The 18,844-nt window shown below is 40.1% G+C and overlaps 1 protein-coding gene across 3 annotated transcripts in view; it reads left to right on the top strand.

Moving 5' to 3' along the window:
- Nucleotides 1-18,844, top strand: part of IFTAP (intraflagellar transport associated protein) — a 91,254-nt gene that overhangs the window by 50,823 nt on the left and 21,587 nt on the right. For 2 of the 3 annotated variants that reach the window (XM_023738424.1, XM_004369809.2), the window contains 3 exons: nucleotides 8,929-9,086; nucleotides 11,379-11,450; nucleotides 12,761-12,827. The exons of the other annotated variant lie outside the window; for it this stretch is intronic. In XM_023738424.1, the coding sequence (XP_023594192.1) occupies nucleotides 8,929-9,086; nucleotides 11,379-11,450; nucleotides 12,761-12,827 (297 nt within the window). The remainder of the gene's footprint in view (nucleotides 1-8,928; nucleotides 9,087-11,378; nucleotides 11,451-12,760; nucleotides 12,828-18,844) is intronic. 3 annotated transcript variants of the gene reach the window in all.

The raw sequence follows: 18,844 nt of genomic DNA on the forward strand, positions 1-18,844 counted from the left end.
GCATTGTTAACATAACTGCTGCTAATCCCACCTCATTAACATCATAGAGGTAGGATTTACAACACATAGGAAAATCACATCAAATGACAAAATGGTGGACAATCACACAATACTGAGAATCATGGACTAGCCAAGTTGACACACATTTTTGGGGGACACAATTCACTCCATGACAGTAGGTACGTGTGGCCTCTTTGTGCTAAACTGTTACTCACTTGGCAGATACCAGGCACCCTATGTTATCTTCTTCCACCATCACAGAGATGATTAAAAAAAAAAAAGTTACCTAGGCTATGCCAAATTATAGGTAAAAGAATGGTGCAGATTGCAGAGGAAGGATAGGGTGAATATTGAGAGATCTACAGGGAGGAAACAACCAGCTGGAGATAGGGTCTTCATTTCTGTTTTAGAAACACAAAAAGAAGTCACTTAGAGTTCTTTTTTCCTTAAATCTTTTTTTTTTTTTTAAAGATATTTTTGTTATGTCTCTTCTGTTCTCACCACTACCACCACCACTACTATCACCATACCTGAGGCTCCCTTTGCTTCTCACCTGTAGTAGTGCAGTCGCTCTGTACTTTCTGCCTCTGATATCTAAACCACTCTAGACTATTTCATCCATTTCTTCTTCTTAGAGCGCAGCTCTGATCGTGACTCCCCAGGGCCTAGGTAAAGCACAAATGTTTTCCCAAGTCCCTCCAAATATTACCCCTTCCAGGTGTCACTAACTGTGTGCTCCTGTCTTGCTGGAATACTCTGCGATTTGTCCTCTGGCCCTGCACTTTCTCACTTGGAGACTTTGCTCATGCACATTTCCTCTTGTGGAGTAACCTCCTCACAGTATTCACCTGTTAACATTGTAGCCGCTTTTCAAAACCCATCTGAGATGTCCCGTTCCTATGTGATTCTCCCACACTGATTGTGATTTTACTGTTCCCGGAATTTGGACCTCCCTTATATCGCCTGCCATATTCTCTATTTTTGTGTTTTGTGTATTTGGCTTAACTTCTTTGTTTGTTAACTCTGTAAGGGCAGGCTTGGGTTTTACCCATCTGTGTCACTTTGCACATAATTGATGCTCAGACTATAGAATTGAAAGAGCTGCATAACTCAACTATTACTGAGATTTTGTCCCAACTTTCGGCAATTTTACACTCTTTTCCTATTTTCTCTAAGTGGCTAACACTGTTTCAAAAATTCCAACTTTCTGATATTGTATTCCTCATCTAGGGCTTTTGACACACATTTTTTTGTTTTCCAGGCCAGCGTTGTGCATTTGTGCCTTGGCAGGTTGAGAGCTATGACTGTGAATATTGAGTCAATTATCATTCAGCCTCGGGGAAAGTGTAATTATTCCAGACTGGCCAGGCTGAGGTAATCCTCTCCTTCCTGTGCCCTTTCAAATGAAGAACATAAAACAGTTGGAATTCAGAGCACTGCAAAGGGAAATTAGACAAAACATTTGTCTGCTGAATTTAGCTTCTTTGGATTTATTTTGATTTATATTGATTGGTTTTTAAATCGCTTATTTAATCCTGACTGTCGTTCCAGGGGAGGCCAGATACCAAGGAGCATGTGATTAAGAAGCAGTGGACTGAGGTAGTTCTGCTGGACATATCAGGAGCAAATATTATTGTCCAGAAAAACATTGCTGTAGGCTGGGACTGTAGTGTGAAAATCACCCCCTGACTTTCAAAGTACCCAGCCTTGTTATAAGCATGATTGCTTATCCCCTATTCTCTTTGTAGAAAGCTTTTTGTAACTCCCCAGTGTTGCAGAGAATATACCTAGTATATTCGGTATCTCTTTGTGACCGAGAACATGCTCTTGATTTATATCACTATTGACCCTTGTTCAGAATACACCGAACGGTTGTTGGCAAGATTTGGTCGTGAATCCTGAGGTTGGTTGTGTTGATCTGTGAAAATTCCACCCTTGAGTGTGGTGACTCTTCTAAGCATGTTGACGCTTGTATGGCATTTGTATGGACAAATTTGCGTTTTTATAACATTTGTTTCAAAACTGAGTTCTCTGAAAGTGATCACTTTCATCGTAAAATATGTAATCAATATGTAATTTGTGTCTAAATTATTGAGGAGTCAATGGTTTCAACCATTTCAAGAATTGTGACCTTTTTCTTTGGCCTGGAATTAGACCCTGTAGTTGTAGTGGTGGCCTTGCAAGAGTGATCTATTGGAAGCTTGTCTGTTTGGTATTAAAAGGAAATTAAAACTGCATTGCTTCAGAATAATGAAACCTTTAGAAAAAATGTTTGTTTCATCTGTATTGAAGTTTTGCCCCAGAAATGCCCAAAGAAATGCTCTTTCAGGTCTCAATAACCTACTTGTTCCCTAAAATACTACTGTTACATTTCTAAAGTATATTATGTCTGACACTTATTTCAAAGCAGGAAACATTGGAGATAAGATGAAAGGGTAGAAAAGGACTCTAATGAAAAGCAGAAATAGAAGAAGATGAGACAAACACTTGAGTGGCACATTTGGATTGCCACCAGGGTAACTCTGGGAAGTAGCATCTGGCCCTCTAATCAGGCTTTGGATTCTGGGCTGTGCCAACATCTGCCATTTTGACGTGATCATATTGGTCCTTTTTTCCTATCTCATTCTGCCAAGAGATTTATTATTTGCTGTTTTTTTTTTAAATAATAAAAGCTTTTATAAGGAGTACTTCTGGGTCTTTCAAGACATTATATATTCTTATGAAACTACCTTCAAGGTTTAGTATAACCAAAAAAACCCACTGCTGTTGAGTGGATTCTGACTCATAGCTACTCTATAGGACAGAGTAGAACTGCCCCATAGGGTTTCCAAGGAGCGACTGGTGGATTCGAACTACCAGCCTTTCGGTTAGCAGCTGTAGCTCTTAACCACTACATCACCAGGGCTCCAAGGTTTAGGATAGGCCTTAAATTGTGAATTTAACATCCAGGGCTTTGAACTGGTTCGTTCTGGTTCCAACCCCTGCTAAGAATTTGCATTTCCACCCCAGATATTCTGTATCAGAATCTACATTTTAACAGGATCCCCAGGTGATTCTTATGTATAACTTTCTGGGAACTTGTTAGAAATGCAAATTCTCAGCAGGGAACTTGTTAGAAATGCAAATTCTCAGCAAGGGTTTGAACCAAACGAACCAGTCTGAAGCTCTATGAGATCTCTCTCAATCAGAGAGAGGAACATGTTCTTTTCTGTGTCTTCTGGTGTTTTAAAAATGAAAGCTCTCTGTTTATGAAAGAAGGAAATTTTTAAAGAGTGGCCAAGAAATTTTGTTATATCTGAGACCCAGTGAGAGCTGTACAGATTTTCACACATAAGATAGTTCAACATTAGCATCAGAAGCAGGGAATTCATATAGTTTGGTCTCCGTTTAGAAGGAGGTTCATCTGGATACCTGTCAAATAATCTGGGTGTTTTATGGGAAACAGTAGAGGAGTACATTGAGTGGTTATGGGAACAAATAGAGACAGTCCTTATGGGATATCTGTTATTCCTAGACATCACTGTGCTTTTCAAGTACTTAAGTCAGTAGACTATTGCAATAGTGGTGTGCTGGATACAAAGTATTTTCTCAGTAAATAACTAATTTTAGGTTGTGTTAGACTTAAAGGGGAAGCATTGGTGGTTCAGTGTCAGAATTCTTGCTTTCTACGCGGGAGACCCAAGTTCGGTTCCTGGCCAGCCACCACCTGTCACTGGGCGCTTTCATGCTGCTGTGACACTGTACAGGTTTCAGCAGAGCTTCCAGACTGAGATAGACTAGGAAGAAAGGCCTGGCAATCTACTTCTGGAAATCAGCCAGTGAAAACCCTAGGGATCACAGTGGTCTGATCCACAGCCAATTACGGGAATGGCACAGGACTGCTGTGTTGTACATGGGGTCACTTTGTGTTGCGGGGGTTGGCTCGATGACTAACAACAACAACAACATCAAGACTGAAAGGATTAACAGGGGGAACTGAAACTATTTCACAGTGCAGTGAGCAGAGGCGGGTAGCCACAAGTCTTCTTCCCTTCTAACTTTGATGAAGTTTGAGGAACCCTTTGGTTTCTCATGTAACTCCTTATGTTTCTAAGAATCTCCATGCCTATCTTGCTCCACCCTGCTACTGCTGCTTATATTTGCTCTGAGACTGATTCAGGACATTTTTGTGGCTGGAATAGAGGAAGAAGTTAGGAGGCTAAACTCTAAGACCATTTCTTTCTCATTCACCTGATGCTTCATAGTGCTGGTTACCCCAGCAGCATTCTTAGCAACCCACCTTACCCAGCCCTTTGTGCCTTCTGCCCCCGGTAGCCAAGGCTGGTGCTCCACACTGGAGTTTCTGTCTTCATTCATTCAAATATCTGGTTGACAATATGCACTAGATATTGAATGTATATAGTGGAGAGAAAAGGACATGGTCCCTGCCTTCATGTGGCTTGGAGTCTTGTGAAGGAGAAAAAATTAGGGGATTATACAAGTATATATCTGTATTAAGTGCAATGAAGGAGAGCTACATGGTACATAAGACGTGCAGTAGGGAAACTGACCTCATCAAGGAGCACGTAGAAGCAAATCTGAAAAAAGAGACCCAGAGGCAAATGGTGGGAGGAATTGAGAGACAGCCAGTGCAGATGGAACTCAGAGAGAAGGAAAGAGGTTGACTGGTACAGTTTGAGACTGGTGATACATATGGGGAGCAAGCTCCTGCGAGGAAACATACAAAACCATCTAAGTCTCACTTTCCTTGAAATGTAGCTGAATATTTTCTCCTTGGGGAACAGAGATTGTTTGGTATAGTTATTGCCAAAGGTGTGTGGTGGGAAATGGAGAGTGAAGCAAGTGAAAAAAATGAGCTTTTATCTGTTTTTATATTGGGGTTGGTGTAAAATTTCATTTACAAAAGGTTTATACTGATGGATAAAGTTGGAAAACCTCTAGTCTAATGAAAAGAAAAGAAAACAACATTAGGAGGCATCCTTTATACATTTTTGTTCTTTCTTAGTAATAATTAAGTGCCAGGAAAAACCAAACACTTAAGTCTCAGCTGGGCCATTTATTTGCAACAGGACAGGGTGTGGTGGGAGAAATTTAGAAATTGCATTCTGTAGTAGGATAAGCTGGGCTATTCCCTGTTAACAAGCCCTGAAATATCAGGGGCTTAGCCAGTAGAAGTTTATTTCTTGTCCCTGCCACATTCTTAGTAGATGGGGCAACTCTCCTGGGTTGCAGCTTTCCAAGTGGTGACTTAGAGGGATCCAAGATCCAGTCATCTTGTGACGTTGCCCTCTTACACATTTGGCCTCCAGGGTTGATCTGGACGAGGCAGAGAGAGAGATACCTGTGCAGGGAGTTTTGTTGATAGACCCTGAAGTAGCATTTATTACTTGTGTCCGTTGGCCTGAACTTGGGCCTCAACCCAATTTGCAGGAGAGGCTGGAAATAGAGTCCTTTGCTATTCCCGAGAGGAGGAAATGAAATGAGATTTATTGAACACATGCATTGTTTTTGCCGTGGATTTTCCAAGGGAGAAGAGGAAATTGAAGTTACAGGTTGCAAGTGGTAGTAACAGCAAAGGATAGAGATGGCTTCCATGGAAAAGGAGGAGGTGACTGGAGAGCTTGAGAGATCAAGAATTTCCCCTAGGGATTTATTGAGACAGAAGGCAGGGCCTACCTCTCCCAGTAGGAGCTAGTTAGGAGTAACTGATCCTAGTGCAGAAGGCAGTAGTAGAGAGCTGGCCTGAGCTTGTCTTATTTATGGATATCACTCCTTTAAAAAGAAAGTGATGTATATAATATTTGTGTTTTACCTCTGCGGCCTAGGGAGTTAATAACATATAGACTAGGTTACCCTACTACATGAAAACCCTGTGGAGCACATTTCTACTCTGTAACATGTGGGGTTGCCATGAGTTGGAATCAACTCGATGGCAGTTGGTTTTTTGATTTTGGTTAGTCTACGATTGGTCCCCAGCAATATTTCTGTGTTAATGTCCCATAGACGTTCCTACAAGTCAGGGTCAGGCACAGAATGGAACAAGCTGGGAACCCTGTTCCATCCCTTACTATACTCGACCATGAAAAGTATTGTTTTATCTGTTAGACTCCGTAGACAAGTAACTAACTGAAGGGATTATGAGATAGCCTAACCCAGAAAAGCAGCCATGTTTGTTTCTCTTGACCTGCCAATTGCATGGCATCAAAATCGATGAGGATCTTGCTCTAGTGATCACAGCCTGGTACAAGTCCAGCCAGAAGCCCTTGTTTGCTTCTGAATATCCCATCATTGGTAGAATTAAGATTCCTCCAAATCAATCAATAGGTAGTTTCCTCCTGATAAATTAGGAGGAGACTTGGCTGAATTTGTTAAAATAGATACAGTATTCTTGCAGTTTCCAGCTGCTCAGGAAACTTTAACCGTGTTCACCATGGCCAGATGTCATGTGACCCTTGCATTTAAATGGCAAATATTTTATTTTAATTATTTTCTTTTTAATGCTAGAAAGCTGCTGAGAAAGGACAACTTTAGGCAAGAAATAGCTATGCTTTAAAAAATGTAGCAACTTAATTTGATTATGCATTAATCAGTGTTAGGATTTAGAAGACACGTGGCAAACCCCAGTCAGTGACTAGGAAAGGAACAAAGTTGGGCTTGGAACATATCCTTTGTAAATCATTCTCCTACGACAAGATTTGTCATTAGGCGATACAACTGGTAGCGAAGAGAAATCATCTTTGAACTTTTGGAGACTCAGCAGTGGCTTGCTTTCTGCCACTTGGCCTGTTTTAAATCCCTTTATCATTCTTCTCATAAGGACCCCATATGACAGAGTAGAGCTGCTCTGTAGGATTTTCTTGGCTGTAATCTTTACGGAGGCAGATTAGCAGGTCTTTGTTCTGAGGAGCCACTGGGTGGGTGCGAACCACCAACCTTTTGGTTAGCAGCCAAATGCTTAACCGTTGTGCCACATGGGGTTGCTGTGAATTGAGGTCGACTCAGTGGTACCTAACAATGAAAACATCACTCTTCTAGTGATCACTGACATTGTGTGCTCTTGCTGTTGTCATTTGCAGCAAGCGAGTTGTAGTTTTGGAATGTACTCTGTACTCTTGTTCTTTCTCCTTGTACTGTTGTAAGCTTTTCTTCTTTGTCTCCCTTCTGGGCTTTTTTTCTTCTTTTCCTTGCTTCTCTAAGGCCCCTCTCCTTTCATTTGTCATACTATTTTAGGTGGCATAGCACACTGGGTAGGAACATGGGTTCTAGAGTCAGATAGGCCTGGGTTCAGATTTCTGCTCTGCCGTTTACTAGCTGTGTAAGCTTGAGCAAGTTACTTAATCTCTCTGTGGGCCTTTGTTTCCTCATCTATAAAGTGCGGATGAAGGAACCCTGGTGGGTCAATGGTTAAGTTCTTGGCTGCTAACGGAAAGGCTGGTGGTTTGAACCTACCAGTCACTCCTTGGGAGAAAAGACCTGGTGATCTGCTCCTGTAAAGATTATAGCCTAGGAAATCCTATGGGGTAATTCTACTCTGTCATATAGGGTCACTATGAGTCAAAAATTGACTTGATAGCACACACTAACAAAGTGGGGAATGGTAACAGTAGCTACCTCTAGGTTTGTTAGGCTTAAATGCAATGATTCATGAGATGCTCATAAAAGTGTCTGACACCAAATAAATGTTAACCCGTATTACTAATTTTAATATTACTACTGCTAACCTAAAGGTTGGTGGTTTTAACCCACCTAACAGTACTGCAGAAGCAAAAGCGTGGCATTACGCTTCCGTTAAGATTACAGCCAAGAAAACTCTGTGGAACAGTTCTGCTGTATAACACACGTGATTGCCATGAGTTGGAATTGACTTGATGGCTGAGAGCAACTAAAAACAACAACTATTAAAAATAACTTTATGGCTTAAACCATCACCCCAGGGTGATTGACTACCGGATCTCTACACTTAATAGCTCTGATGTCTGTGATGTCTGTCCCCGGGACATTTCCACCAGGATTTCCCCTGATACCTCAAATGCAGCATGGCCAAAACTCAATTCATCAGGCATCCCCAAACTTATTCCATTTTGTTTTCCCCTACGTTTCTGTTAATGACATCATGATATAATTTTCTCAGTCTTTTAATTTAGAATTTAATCTTAGACTCTTTCCTTATCCTAAGGAGATAATCATGAATGTGCACAGATTTAGTGTGAAGGTGTTCATTATTTATAGTTTTAAACAAGCATGAGTAAGACATTAGTTAAATAAACTATATCATATTTTTACAGTAGAATTCTCTATAACCATTAAAATGGTGTAGAAGAATATTCAATAACATGGAAAGTTATATTGTATAATTTTATAATAAAACCATATTACTAAGTGTCAAGTTGAGGTATAATACAATATGTACAATATGATTCTATTTTGATTTTTAGAAGTACATGGATGAATAAAAAATAGAATAGAAAGATAGCTACTGAAAAAATTTGTTGTGGCGTTTCTGGCTTGTAGGATTATAAGTGATTTTCAAATTTTACTTTTTTTTTTGTCTCTTGGGACTTTTCTAAAGTCATCTATACATTCCATATAAGGAAGGAAAAAAAAAAAACCCTCAAATTAGGAAAAAATTGGGATAGGTAATAATTTTCTCTTGAAAATGTCAAAGAGTCTTGCAAATATTGTACTTTATTAACTTTATAACAATGGCTGAGAACAGTGCTTGGTACATAGTAGGCACTCCATAAATATTTGTTGAATGTTGAATGAAATAGTTTTATAGAAATAATTTTGTAAAGTTAAGAGTGTGCAATACCTCAAGCATTAGAGTTCTTTGAAAGGTATTCATTTTTTGGAAGGAAGGTTCTTAATAAAGTAAACCAGTATGGGTGTGGTAAATATTTTCTAACATTATGTAACTTCTCATTTCAGAGGATAATGGGACCAAAAAGGGAGCGTTTGGAACCGATTCTTTAGAGAACGTATTTACCTCAGTAAAATTTGCTCATAAAATGGAACCAAATGACCACCATCTTAGAAATAAAACCATCTTTCTTCGTACTTTATCACAATGTTCGGAAGAAGAACAGGTAATAAGACAGCAAATTTGTACAAACAGTATGAGAAAAAAGAAGTATCTTTCATCAGTTTTAAAAAAGAAGGTTCATAAGAACATAAGAAATACTGGGCAGTTATTGGAGCAGTAACTCAGACTGCTAATTCTAGGAGGAGTGTCATTGGGAAACTTTATTGAAAATCGTTATTATATTTCATTATTTCAACAGCCAATGTTTATGACCATGCAGTGGAGTGAATTACTTTATATGGCCTTCTAGCCATAGTCTTGTAACTCCCACCAAAAGATTGGGTGGGACTATGTAAATAGGGTGCTTGTGGCCCACCAAGGGGATTGGATAGCTTGCTAATAATACAAATAAGGTGTATGGCACCCTTGTGAGAGTGAGATCATGCAAATAAAGTATACGGAACTCTAACGAGGGGATTGGTCAGTTTTGCCATCCCACTATGCTTAAAAGAGCCAATTTCAAAACGGGGGAACCTCATTGCCATCAAGAAAGAAGAGACTAGAGTGGGGCTCATCCTTTGGGCCCAGGGTCCCTGCGCTGGGAACCTCCTAAACCCAGGAGACAGCTGTAACACCAGAGATGGCAAGAGATGGAAAGAAGCAGTGGCAGAGAAATAGCGGCAGCAGAGGCAGCAGGACCAGGAGACCAGCAGGAGATGGCGCGGTGGGCTTCTTGGCCCAAGGAGTGAGAAAGCTGAGTGCCTTTGGTCAGGAGGCTTGCTGGAGAGTGTGGTGGCTCTAGACACTTGGCAAGCTGAGCACCTTTGGTCAGGAGGCTTGCTGGAGGAGTAGGGTGGCTCCAGGCACTTGACGGAGCTAGGCTTGATGACCCGTGGAACGAGAGAGCTGAGAGTCTTTGGGCCGAGGCTCACTGGCAGAGTGAGGTGCCTCTGGGCACTTATCCATAGAGCTAAAGAGCTTTGTAACACTTGCCCAAGCAGGGCAGAGCCAGCCCAGCCCAAGGGGGCCAAGGGCTGAGAGGCTGAGGACCAGGGAGAGGCCTGCCTGTGGGCACGGCCGAGAAACTGTCCTGACCAAAGAACTGTATCCTGAGTCCTTTCTGATCCTGAATTGTAACCTGGTATTTCCCTAATAAACCCAATAATCGTGACTATTGTCTGTGAGTTTTGTGCGGCCATTGCAATGAATTATCAAACCCAAGAGAGAAGTAGAGAGTGCTATGGGAGGGATGGCTTGGTGTCAGAATTGGTAAAAATGTTGGAGAGAGGAGGCATGTCTGACCTCCATCTCATAGGAACCACCCTTGGGCTATTGATCTTGATTCTCCTTCTCCCTTGTGAAGTTAGAGGTCAGCTGCTGCCGTGTCATTTTTATAGACCACGACTTGATTAATCTCCAGTTTTCATTAAAAGCCTCTTAAGTATCTGCTATCTATAAATTATTCTTGAAATTACTTCTTTCTTTTAATTTATCCTCTGTTTGGGATAGAAGAGTTCTTTTGTACAATGCTCTGTGTAAAGTGGAACTTTCTTTTACCTGTCCTAGATTCATCTCTTAGATTTCAAGTAGAATCTATTATCCTGGTTTTTCCAAGATTTGGTCAATAAATGTTGGGTGCTCTCTTCCTAATCCTCAAGCCTCTTTAGCTGTGGTTTTTAATTATCAAGGAGTCCTAGTGGGAGCTTCTCTATTTTCTTAGCCATTTGAGTTTCTGCTTTCTGCCTCATCATATCTTCCTTGTGATATTGTGAAAGGAATTGTTTATGATATTGTGATTTTATACAAGGGAACACATCTCTGTTAGAAATGTGTTTATATATAGCAGAGGTCCATAATTCTTTATTTCCAGACCTTTCTGCTACTGAGATGATTGTGAGCCATGAACTTTTTTTATTTTTTTCCTACTGGCAATCATTAGCCATTGAGATTATATTACATATTAAGTCTTTGACCAGCATGTAAGAGGCAAGGAAGTGTTGAATGGCATTGTTTTCTAGTAACTTGAAAATTTGTTCTTCAGGGCTTCATTGAGGTGGGCTGGGTTGGGAGGTGGGGTAATGAGGTAGGGAGTGATCCTGTTTTACACATGAGAAAACTGAGGTTACATAGTCTACTCTGGGTTATCCTGCGATGAGTCTAGAGGACGGAAGTAGAAGTCAGACCTCTTGAAACCTGTTCCCTGACCACTGCTGTGGCTTAGTGAATCCGGTCCATCACCGGTAGCTAATTAACCAAAAACGGAAGGGGAATTTTATCATCTGAAGGGCTACAAAATCGGCTACTTTATTTTTGGTTGTTTCATTTTGCCATCGATATATTTTCACTGTATTTTCAGATCATGATGGACGAAGGCCAAAAAGTTGGCAGCTCTTTTCAAGGTGATCTGAATCGGGCAGGAAAGGTGAAGGTAAGGCATGATTCGGTTTTCTTCCGCAGCAGAAAAACAGGACTCGTTTGCTGTCTCTCAAACAAAGTTGGAGAATTCAGCAGGTTTTTTTTTTTTTTTTAATTGGTGTCTGAGACCCTTAAACTATCCTTGCTTGGCTGAATTCTGGATGTTTTTTCCTCAAAGCTTAACAAATGGGAGGAGTGCTTTGATAGGAGAACATGACTTTAGTTCGCCTTAGCATATACCATTAAGAGAAACAAGAGTACAACAGATCCTCAAGTTTTAGTACTGAAACTATCACATGTAAGCTAAATGCATTACTGTTACATGCCAAGAAATAAGGACAGTTATGTATGTAAAAACAATGGAAGCTAGCACCTTTAAGTGCTACGTAATAGCCCTGGTCTGACTTACCAAGTTGGGAGATGTCTTTTGAATTCCAATTATGAAATCTAACTTTGTAAGATATTTTGTCGTGCACGTGTTTTAGGTCATGGAAATAAAAGGTGTGTGACATTATGCCTTTACTCCACTGGGTCTCATTCTTACCAGCAGAGAAATCATTTTCTTATTTACACTGTTTGATATTCGCCTGAGATGGATTAGTTAACGTTTGAAATGTTACCATTTTGTTAAACTAAAATGTCTCATTGTCAGCTTGCTGTGGAAAGCACTGTTCCACGTGGAATAGTGTTTCATTGAAATACTGCTATTTTGTCTGTAAAGGTCATTTGCTTTGATTTTTACCTTTGAAGTAATTTTCAGTTTTATTGGCTCGAAAGAGAGAACACTTGATTTTTTGCTCTCCTCACCTCTCTTGCGATTTACCTGGGGCAGGATGATTTTGTTTTGAATGAACTTCCCTCTCCTGCTTTCTTTGGTTCCTTCTCTCTGGCTCTTCCGAGTGTAATAAGAAAGCACACTGTTGTGATAATAGACTCACTTTACTGTTTGCTTGAGAACGTAAGTAAAACGAAAGCAAAAAAACAGGAACATCATTTTGTGCTGTCATGATGGTAATATGTATTCTGGGATAGAATCTGGAACAAAATCCCTTTTCAAAAAATCTCCAAACTTTTTTTTCCCTTTGAGTATAGAGATCTTACTATGGTGCCTACAAAATCCAGGCCAATTTCCAAATTTACTGCTGCTTTCAGATGTCTCTAGGAGAGCACAGTGAACACAAAGCCCTTTTGCTGGGACTCAAAGATAATGAGATAAGTAGATTCAGCTGCTCAGCTGAGTGTTGTGGAAGTGGATCATTGACTCTTAATTGCATTTTTCCTTTAGGTCTAATATGCATAAAAATATTGTTAATCTTTTTCTAGGTAGACAATTTCCTAGATTTAGAAGATCTGGACATGGATGAAGATATTAAGCCCCAAATGAGCAAGGGTATGCCTTCTATTTTTCTTTCTATACCTCTTGCCCTCGTTCTAGAAACTACAAATAAGGCTTTAGACAGTTTTTCTTTTTTTTTTTCAGAAACCCCTACCTCTACCTTTTCCTGGGTTTTGCAAATGGTTAATGTGCTTGATTGCTGACCAAAAGGTTGGAGTTTCAGGTTTACCCAGAGGCATCTTGGAAGAAAGGCCTGGTGACCTAATTCCAAAAAAACAGCCATTGAGAACTCTTTGGAGGACAGTGCTACTCTGACACACATGGGCTCACCATCACTAAGAATCAACTCAACACCAGCTGGTACTGGTACTTCTATCTCCTCTGAGATAGGGAAAACTGGAGTTGTGAAACTTCTTTTTCAATAAAGAAGATTTTAGCTGTTGATATTGTAAAGCCTTTGGTCTTACATGAAATAAAGGTGGCCCCTCTCCAACTTACCACTTGATTGATTCTTGGCTATCTCAAGTAGCGCCATGGTTTGTCAAACCCTTCTTTCTAAGATGCATGTGTGGTAAATTGAGATTGTTTTTGAGGGATTCATAAATTATCAATTGACCATAGAAGTCATAAAAATATCAGAATTGATCACAAAACTAAAGAAAATAAAATCCAAATTTTTGCTTTTAGAAATACTTATTAAATATGTAAAACAAAACACTTAATGCTAAAGTTATGTTATAAATGTTCCTTCTGGAGTATTTTTCCTCATGGTCTGGACTGGAGGAGGCTTCTTAACGATAGTCTGTCGATGTTTATGATGCTTGTTTCCTGGCTAAAACTTCTGTGTAAGCATAGGTATCCTTCCTTGCTCAAAAGACCTTTGAAGCATGTTCAAATTGTGGTTATTTGTTTTGAAAACTCTCATTGCTGATTTAATATGCAAGAATATCTCAAAATCAATGTTAAATACTAGGGAAGGGACGGTTTTCCAGGGGTGTGATATGTGTTGTTCACAGTCTTTAGGTCGTCATAAACTTGAATTGTGCTCAAGGAAGGTATTAGCCCAAGAGACAGAAAGGGCCACATAAACCAGAGACTTCATCAGCCGGAGACCAGAAGAGAGAGATGGTGCCCGGCTACCACCAATGACCACCCTGACAAGGAACGCAAGACAGAGTCCCTGATGGATCAGGAGAAAGGTGGGGTACAGAACTCAAATTCTAGTAAGAAGACCAGACTTAATGGTCTGAATGAGACTGGAGGAACCCTGGAAAGCATGGCCCCTGGATTCTCTTATCAGCCCAGAACTAAGAAAATTTCCGAGGCTGACTCTTCAGACAGGGATTGGACTGAACTGTGGGACATAAAATGATACTCGTGAGGAGTGTGCCTGTTAGCTCAAGGAGATACAAGAGACTAAACGGGCAGCTTCTGTCTGGAGGTGAGATGGGAAGGCAGAGAGGGTTAGGAGCTGGTTGAATGGACGTGGGGAATCGGGTGGAGTGTGCTGTCACAGTATGGGGAGAGCAGTTAGGGTCACATAACAATGTATGTATAAATTTTTGTATGGGAGACTAACTTGAAATGTAAACTTCATTTAAACTACAGCAATAAACAAACAAAAACACTTGAATTATGGCCATTATTGTTGGCAGTAGATCTTATAATCGGTGACTGGGTGCAGTTGATTTGGAGGTGGAGACTATCTATGAATTGGTTGTAGAAGCCCTTGTTCTGAATTCTCTGACAGCTTGAATTTGAGAGGCTTTGATAACTGGAAGCAATTAATATTTTTAATCTACTCTGAAAAATCCACACTACTCCATTGCGGGGATTGTTTCCCAAGCACGCTATTAACCAGTAGACTTTCAGTTAACTTATTTGGCTCCAGTGAGATGAGAGAGCTAAAGGAATCACATCCTCCAGGGGGAGGTTTTCTAACTTTAATACCCTAGGCATCTCTGGATTTCTATGTAAGAGCAGCTTAGGGGCTCCGACTGGATTAGAAGGGAGTGCTGAGGTCTTGTCAGGAAGCTGTATTTGCCGGCCTAGCACATTGCTTTTTGGTGTCACTGTTGGGGAGGGGGTGCTTGTTAAAAATGCAGACTCCTGAGTCCTATGCCCTAGAGAGAGTCTAATTGAGATGGGCTTTGGTGGTATGTAGGGATCTGCTTTTTTAACCAGTATCCCAGACGATTCTGATACTGGTGGTCTGTGGATGACATTGGAGACAAATGGTTCTAGTCTGCATGTAGTACACTTGCATTGAAAATTAATCTTATAGGAGGACACAAAAGTACGTGTGTTGGACATTTTTGTGATGGTTTAAATCTTGTGCTTCCTGCCTGTAATGAGAAGGTTTTGTATACTGATATAAACTGACATAGTCAAAGAATTGCTTGAGTGAGCTCTTACTAAAACCTTATATATGATTCTTATTATGTCAGTCTTTTAAATTAGCCTTTTTACCTTTTCCATTACTTTCACATTGTTTTCTTTAAACATTTTTAAGGTTATACATTTTTTATTACTAGGTCTACTTCTTTATTTAAAAAACTGAGTAAAAATGTCTCACTAGTTGATTTTTCCAGAAATCAGATGACAGGCAGTCTTGCATTTGTGTATAAAAGGTTGCTGAGGCTGAACCAAGTCTCAGTGGGCTTGAATGAGCTAGTCAAGACCTTTCCCACATGTAAAATAATGTGAAAAACCTAGGCTGAAAAGCCACCCAGGCTTCAGTGATCTATTCCAATTACCGAAAAGTCCACCAGCGCGTCACGATTTTCATAATGCACAGTCTGGGTCACTTGAAAGGAAAAAAAAAAAATAGCCTGTGCCAAGGTGAATTTTAGTTTGTGCTTAATTTGTATTTCACTTCAGGAACGTGAGCGGAAGGCAAATATTTATATCAGATGGGAAATGTGACATTTTAAATAGGCAAGTTGCTTGTATAATTTTGGCAGCTGGGAAGTTTACTGATTAGATTATGTTGTTATTGTTTAAGCAACAGATTTGCCTTGGACAACAAGGAAGTGGGTTGCATATTGTTTTTCTGCCATCGACTTTATTTGTTCACCTTATTCGCTTTCATAAATATTCTCCAAGATTCAGGAGCATGATGCTTTCTCAATATTTGGTTTATCTTTTTGCCAGCCCAGGTGGAGACAGTGGATCACTGAAGCCTGGGTCGCTTTTCAGCCTAGGTTTTTCACATTATTTTACATGTGGGAAAGGTCTTGACTAGCTCATTCAAGCCCACTGAGACTTGGTTCAGCCTCAGCAACCTTTTATACACAAATGCAAGACTGCCTGTTATCTGATTTCTGGAAAAATCAAACTAGTGAGACCTTTTTACTCAGTTTTTTTCCAGAGGAGCCAACTTTGCCAACTTTGTGCAGTGGAATTGAGCAGATGTCTGAGAGTAACATTTTAGTGCCACCGAGTTTGGTTTCCTGTGATTATTTGACATCAAGTCAGCCACTTTTTTCTCCTTTGAATTTGAGAGAGGGCAGTTAGCTTAAACTTAATGGTACTGAGCATTTATAGTGACTGCCATGCCCAGACTAGCTAACTCAAACTTATCTGGAAAAATGATTATATGGGATGGGTATTACTTATAATGCTGAGGCCATTAGAGTAGGAAGAATCTTCTGGTTGTTTTTATTTCTTTCTCCCTCAGTTGCTCCTGCCTGTTCCCTGGCTGAGTGCAGTTGTACTATTTGCACAAGTCATTTGGCTGGTGAGTATATTTATGCTCTGGTTGATTGTGTTGGTTGAAAATGGCGCTCATTCCTGCTCAGAGATTGGCAGTCTTGTTTGGTTTTCATTTTCAAGCTCCTCTCCAGTACTCCCAAATAGTCCATTAATGGCTAAGTGCATACAAATGGGGTGTGTGTGTGTGTGTGTGAATAAGTCACTTCTTTTTTTTTCCCTAACTCTTTTCTTTGCAATTTTAAGCAACTTTAGGCAGCTTTATGCATGCCCAGGGCCTCCTATTCAACAAATATTTAACAACTGTGACTGATGCCTGGAATATAATGAATAAAAAAGACCGGGTCCCTGTCCTCACGTAGTTCAGGGGAAAAATCAGACAGAACCATAAATCACAATCTGATTGTTGTTCCTTTGAAGATAATATGCTTTCCTCCTCATTTGGCTGCTTTTAAGATTTTCTCTTTGTTTTTCAGTAATTGTACTATGATGTACCTTGGTGCTGTTTTCTTAGTATTTATTTTGCTTGAGATTTTGTAGAGATTATTATAAGTGTTAGGAACTTCTCAGCTGTTACCTCTTCATATATTACCTGTGGCCCTGACATTTTTACCATGTTCTATGTATGCTCTTTTCAGTATTCCCCATACTTTTTTTATTTTCTTTTTACTTACTTGTGAATATTTTCTACTAGTTAGAGTTTAGTTCACTAATCCTTTCTTGATCTCTGTCTAATCTGCTGTTCAGCCATCTGTGTTTCAGTTATTATAATCTTTAAAATAGTTCTGAAATATCTGTTTTTATAGATTTCAGTTCTCTGCCAAAATTCAGTTTTTGTCATTTGTTTTGAATGTATTAATTACTTATTTTACAGTTCATGTCTCATAACACCAACCCCTGAGATACTCTGTTTGTCCATTTATATTATCTGTACCTTCTTTTCATCCTGTGTTGTTGTGTGCCTGGTAATTTTTATTTGGAGCTGAGCCTTGTGTTTGAAAATTGTAGAGGCTCTGGATGGTGTTATCTTTCTCTAGAGAAGATTTTCTTTAACGTTTTGCAAGCAATTAGTCAGATAGGAATAGATCACCTTAATCCAAACAGGGTTGAGCTGATTCAAGACTGGTTTTCTGGCTTTGCGCCCGTTGTTCTAGTTCTAGTTCTGGCTTATTCTTAGGCTGTGGCCCTTCGAGGTAAACCATAGCCCTTCCTTCTTGGAGACCCTGAACTCTAGTTTTTTATCTTTGTAGTACTGTGAGTCTGTTTGTAGCTCTACTTAGCTTCTCAGCCACTTAGCTTCTTTCATCTTAGCTTCTCAGCCTCTGCTTGTAAATCAGTGAATGCGATGAGTTGAAAAGCAGCTTAGACTCTCAGGCTTACTTCTCATGCTATCCTTCTCCCTGAGATCTTGGCCTCTCAAGTCCTGGGCTGCATTGATAGCCCTCCAGTGTCTCCAATACAGTAAGTCCCCAGGTTACAAAGGTCCGACTTATGGATAACTCCTATGTGCCCTTTAATGTTTTGTAAATTTGCCCTCAGTTTGAAAGAATTGAACCAACCCCTACTTGGAACAAATTCATCACAGTCACCTTCACTTGGTGCACGTGCAGCTTGTAAATCACTGAAAAAGCTTGGAGGCTTTTCTTGCACTGAATCCCATTGCCGTCGAGTTGATTCCAACTCATAGTGACCCTATAGGACAGGGTAGAACTGCCCCACAGGGTTTCCAGGGAGCAGCTGTTGGATTCAAACTGCCGACCTTTTGGTTAGCAGCCTGAGCTCTTAACACGGCACCACCAGGGCCCTTTCTCTTGCACTAAAGTAAGGGTGAATAACCATATGCACCTGTTTTGACTTACCTACAAATCCTTTTTTTTTTAATTGTACTTCAGGTGAAGGCTTACAGAACAAATAGTTTCTCATGAAACAGTAGCACACATATTGTTTTATGACATTGGTTAACAACCCCATGTCAACCCTCTAACTTCTCAACCTTTTCTTTTTTTGGTAAAAATACACATAGCCAAAGATACACCATTTCAAAAATTTCTACATGAACAGTTCAGTGACATCGACTGCGCTCTTCCAATTGTGCTGCTATTCTCACTTTAGATGAAGGCTTACAGAACAAAATAGTTTCTCATTTAACAGTCACTACGCATGTTGCCCTATGACAATGGTTAACAACCTCACAACACATCAACAATATCCTTATTCAACCTTGGGTTCCCTATCGCCAGCTTCCTTGTCCCCTTCTGCCTTCTGGCCCTTGTCACTGGACTGCTGTACCTCATTAGTCCCATTTGGTTTTACGGGGCTGTCCACTCCCAGACTGAACGGTGAACCTCGGAGATAACTTC

The sequence above is a fragment of the Trichechus manatus genome, unplaced genomic scaffold (genome assembly GCF_000243295.1).
Source record: "Trichechus manatus latirostris isolate Lorelei unplaced genomic scaffold, TriManLat1.0 scaffold00006, whole genome shotgun sequence".
Taxonomy (NCBI): domain Eukaryota; kingdom Metazoa; phylum Chordata; class Mammalia; order Sirenia; family Trichechidae; genus Trichechus; species Trichechus manatus.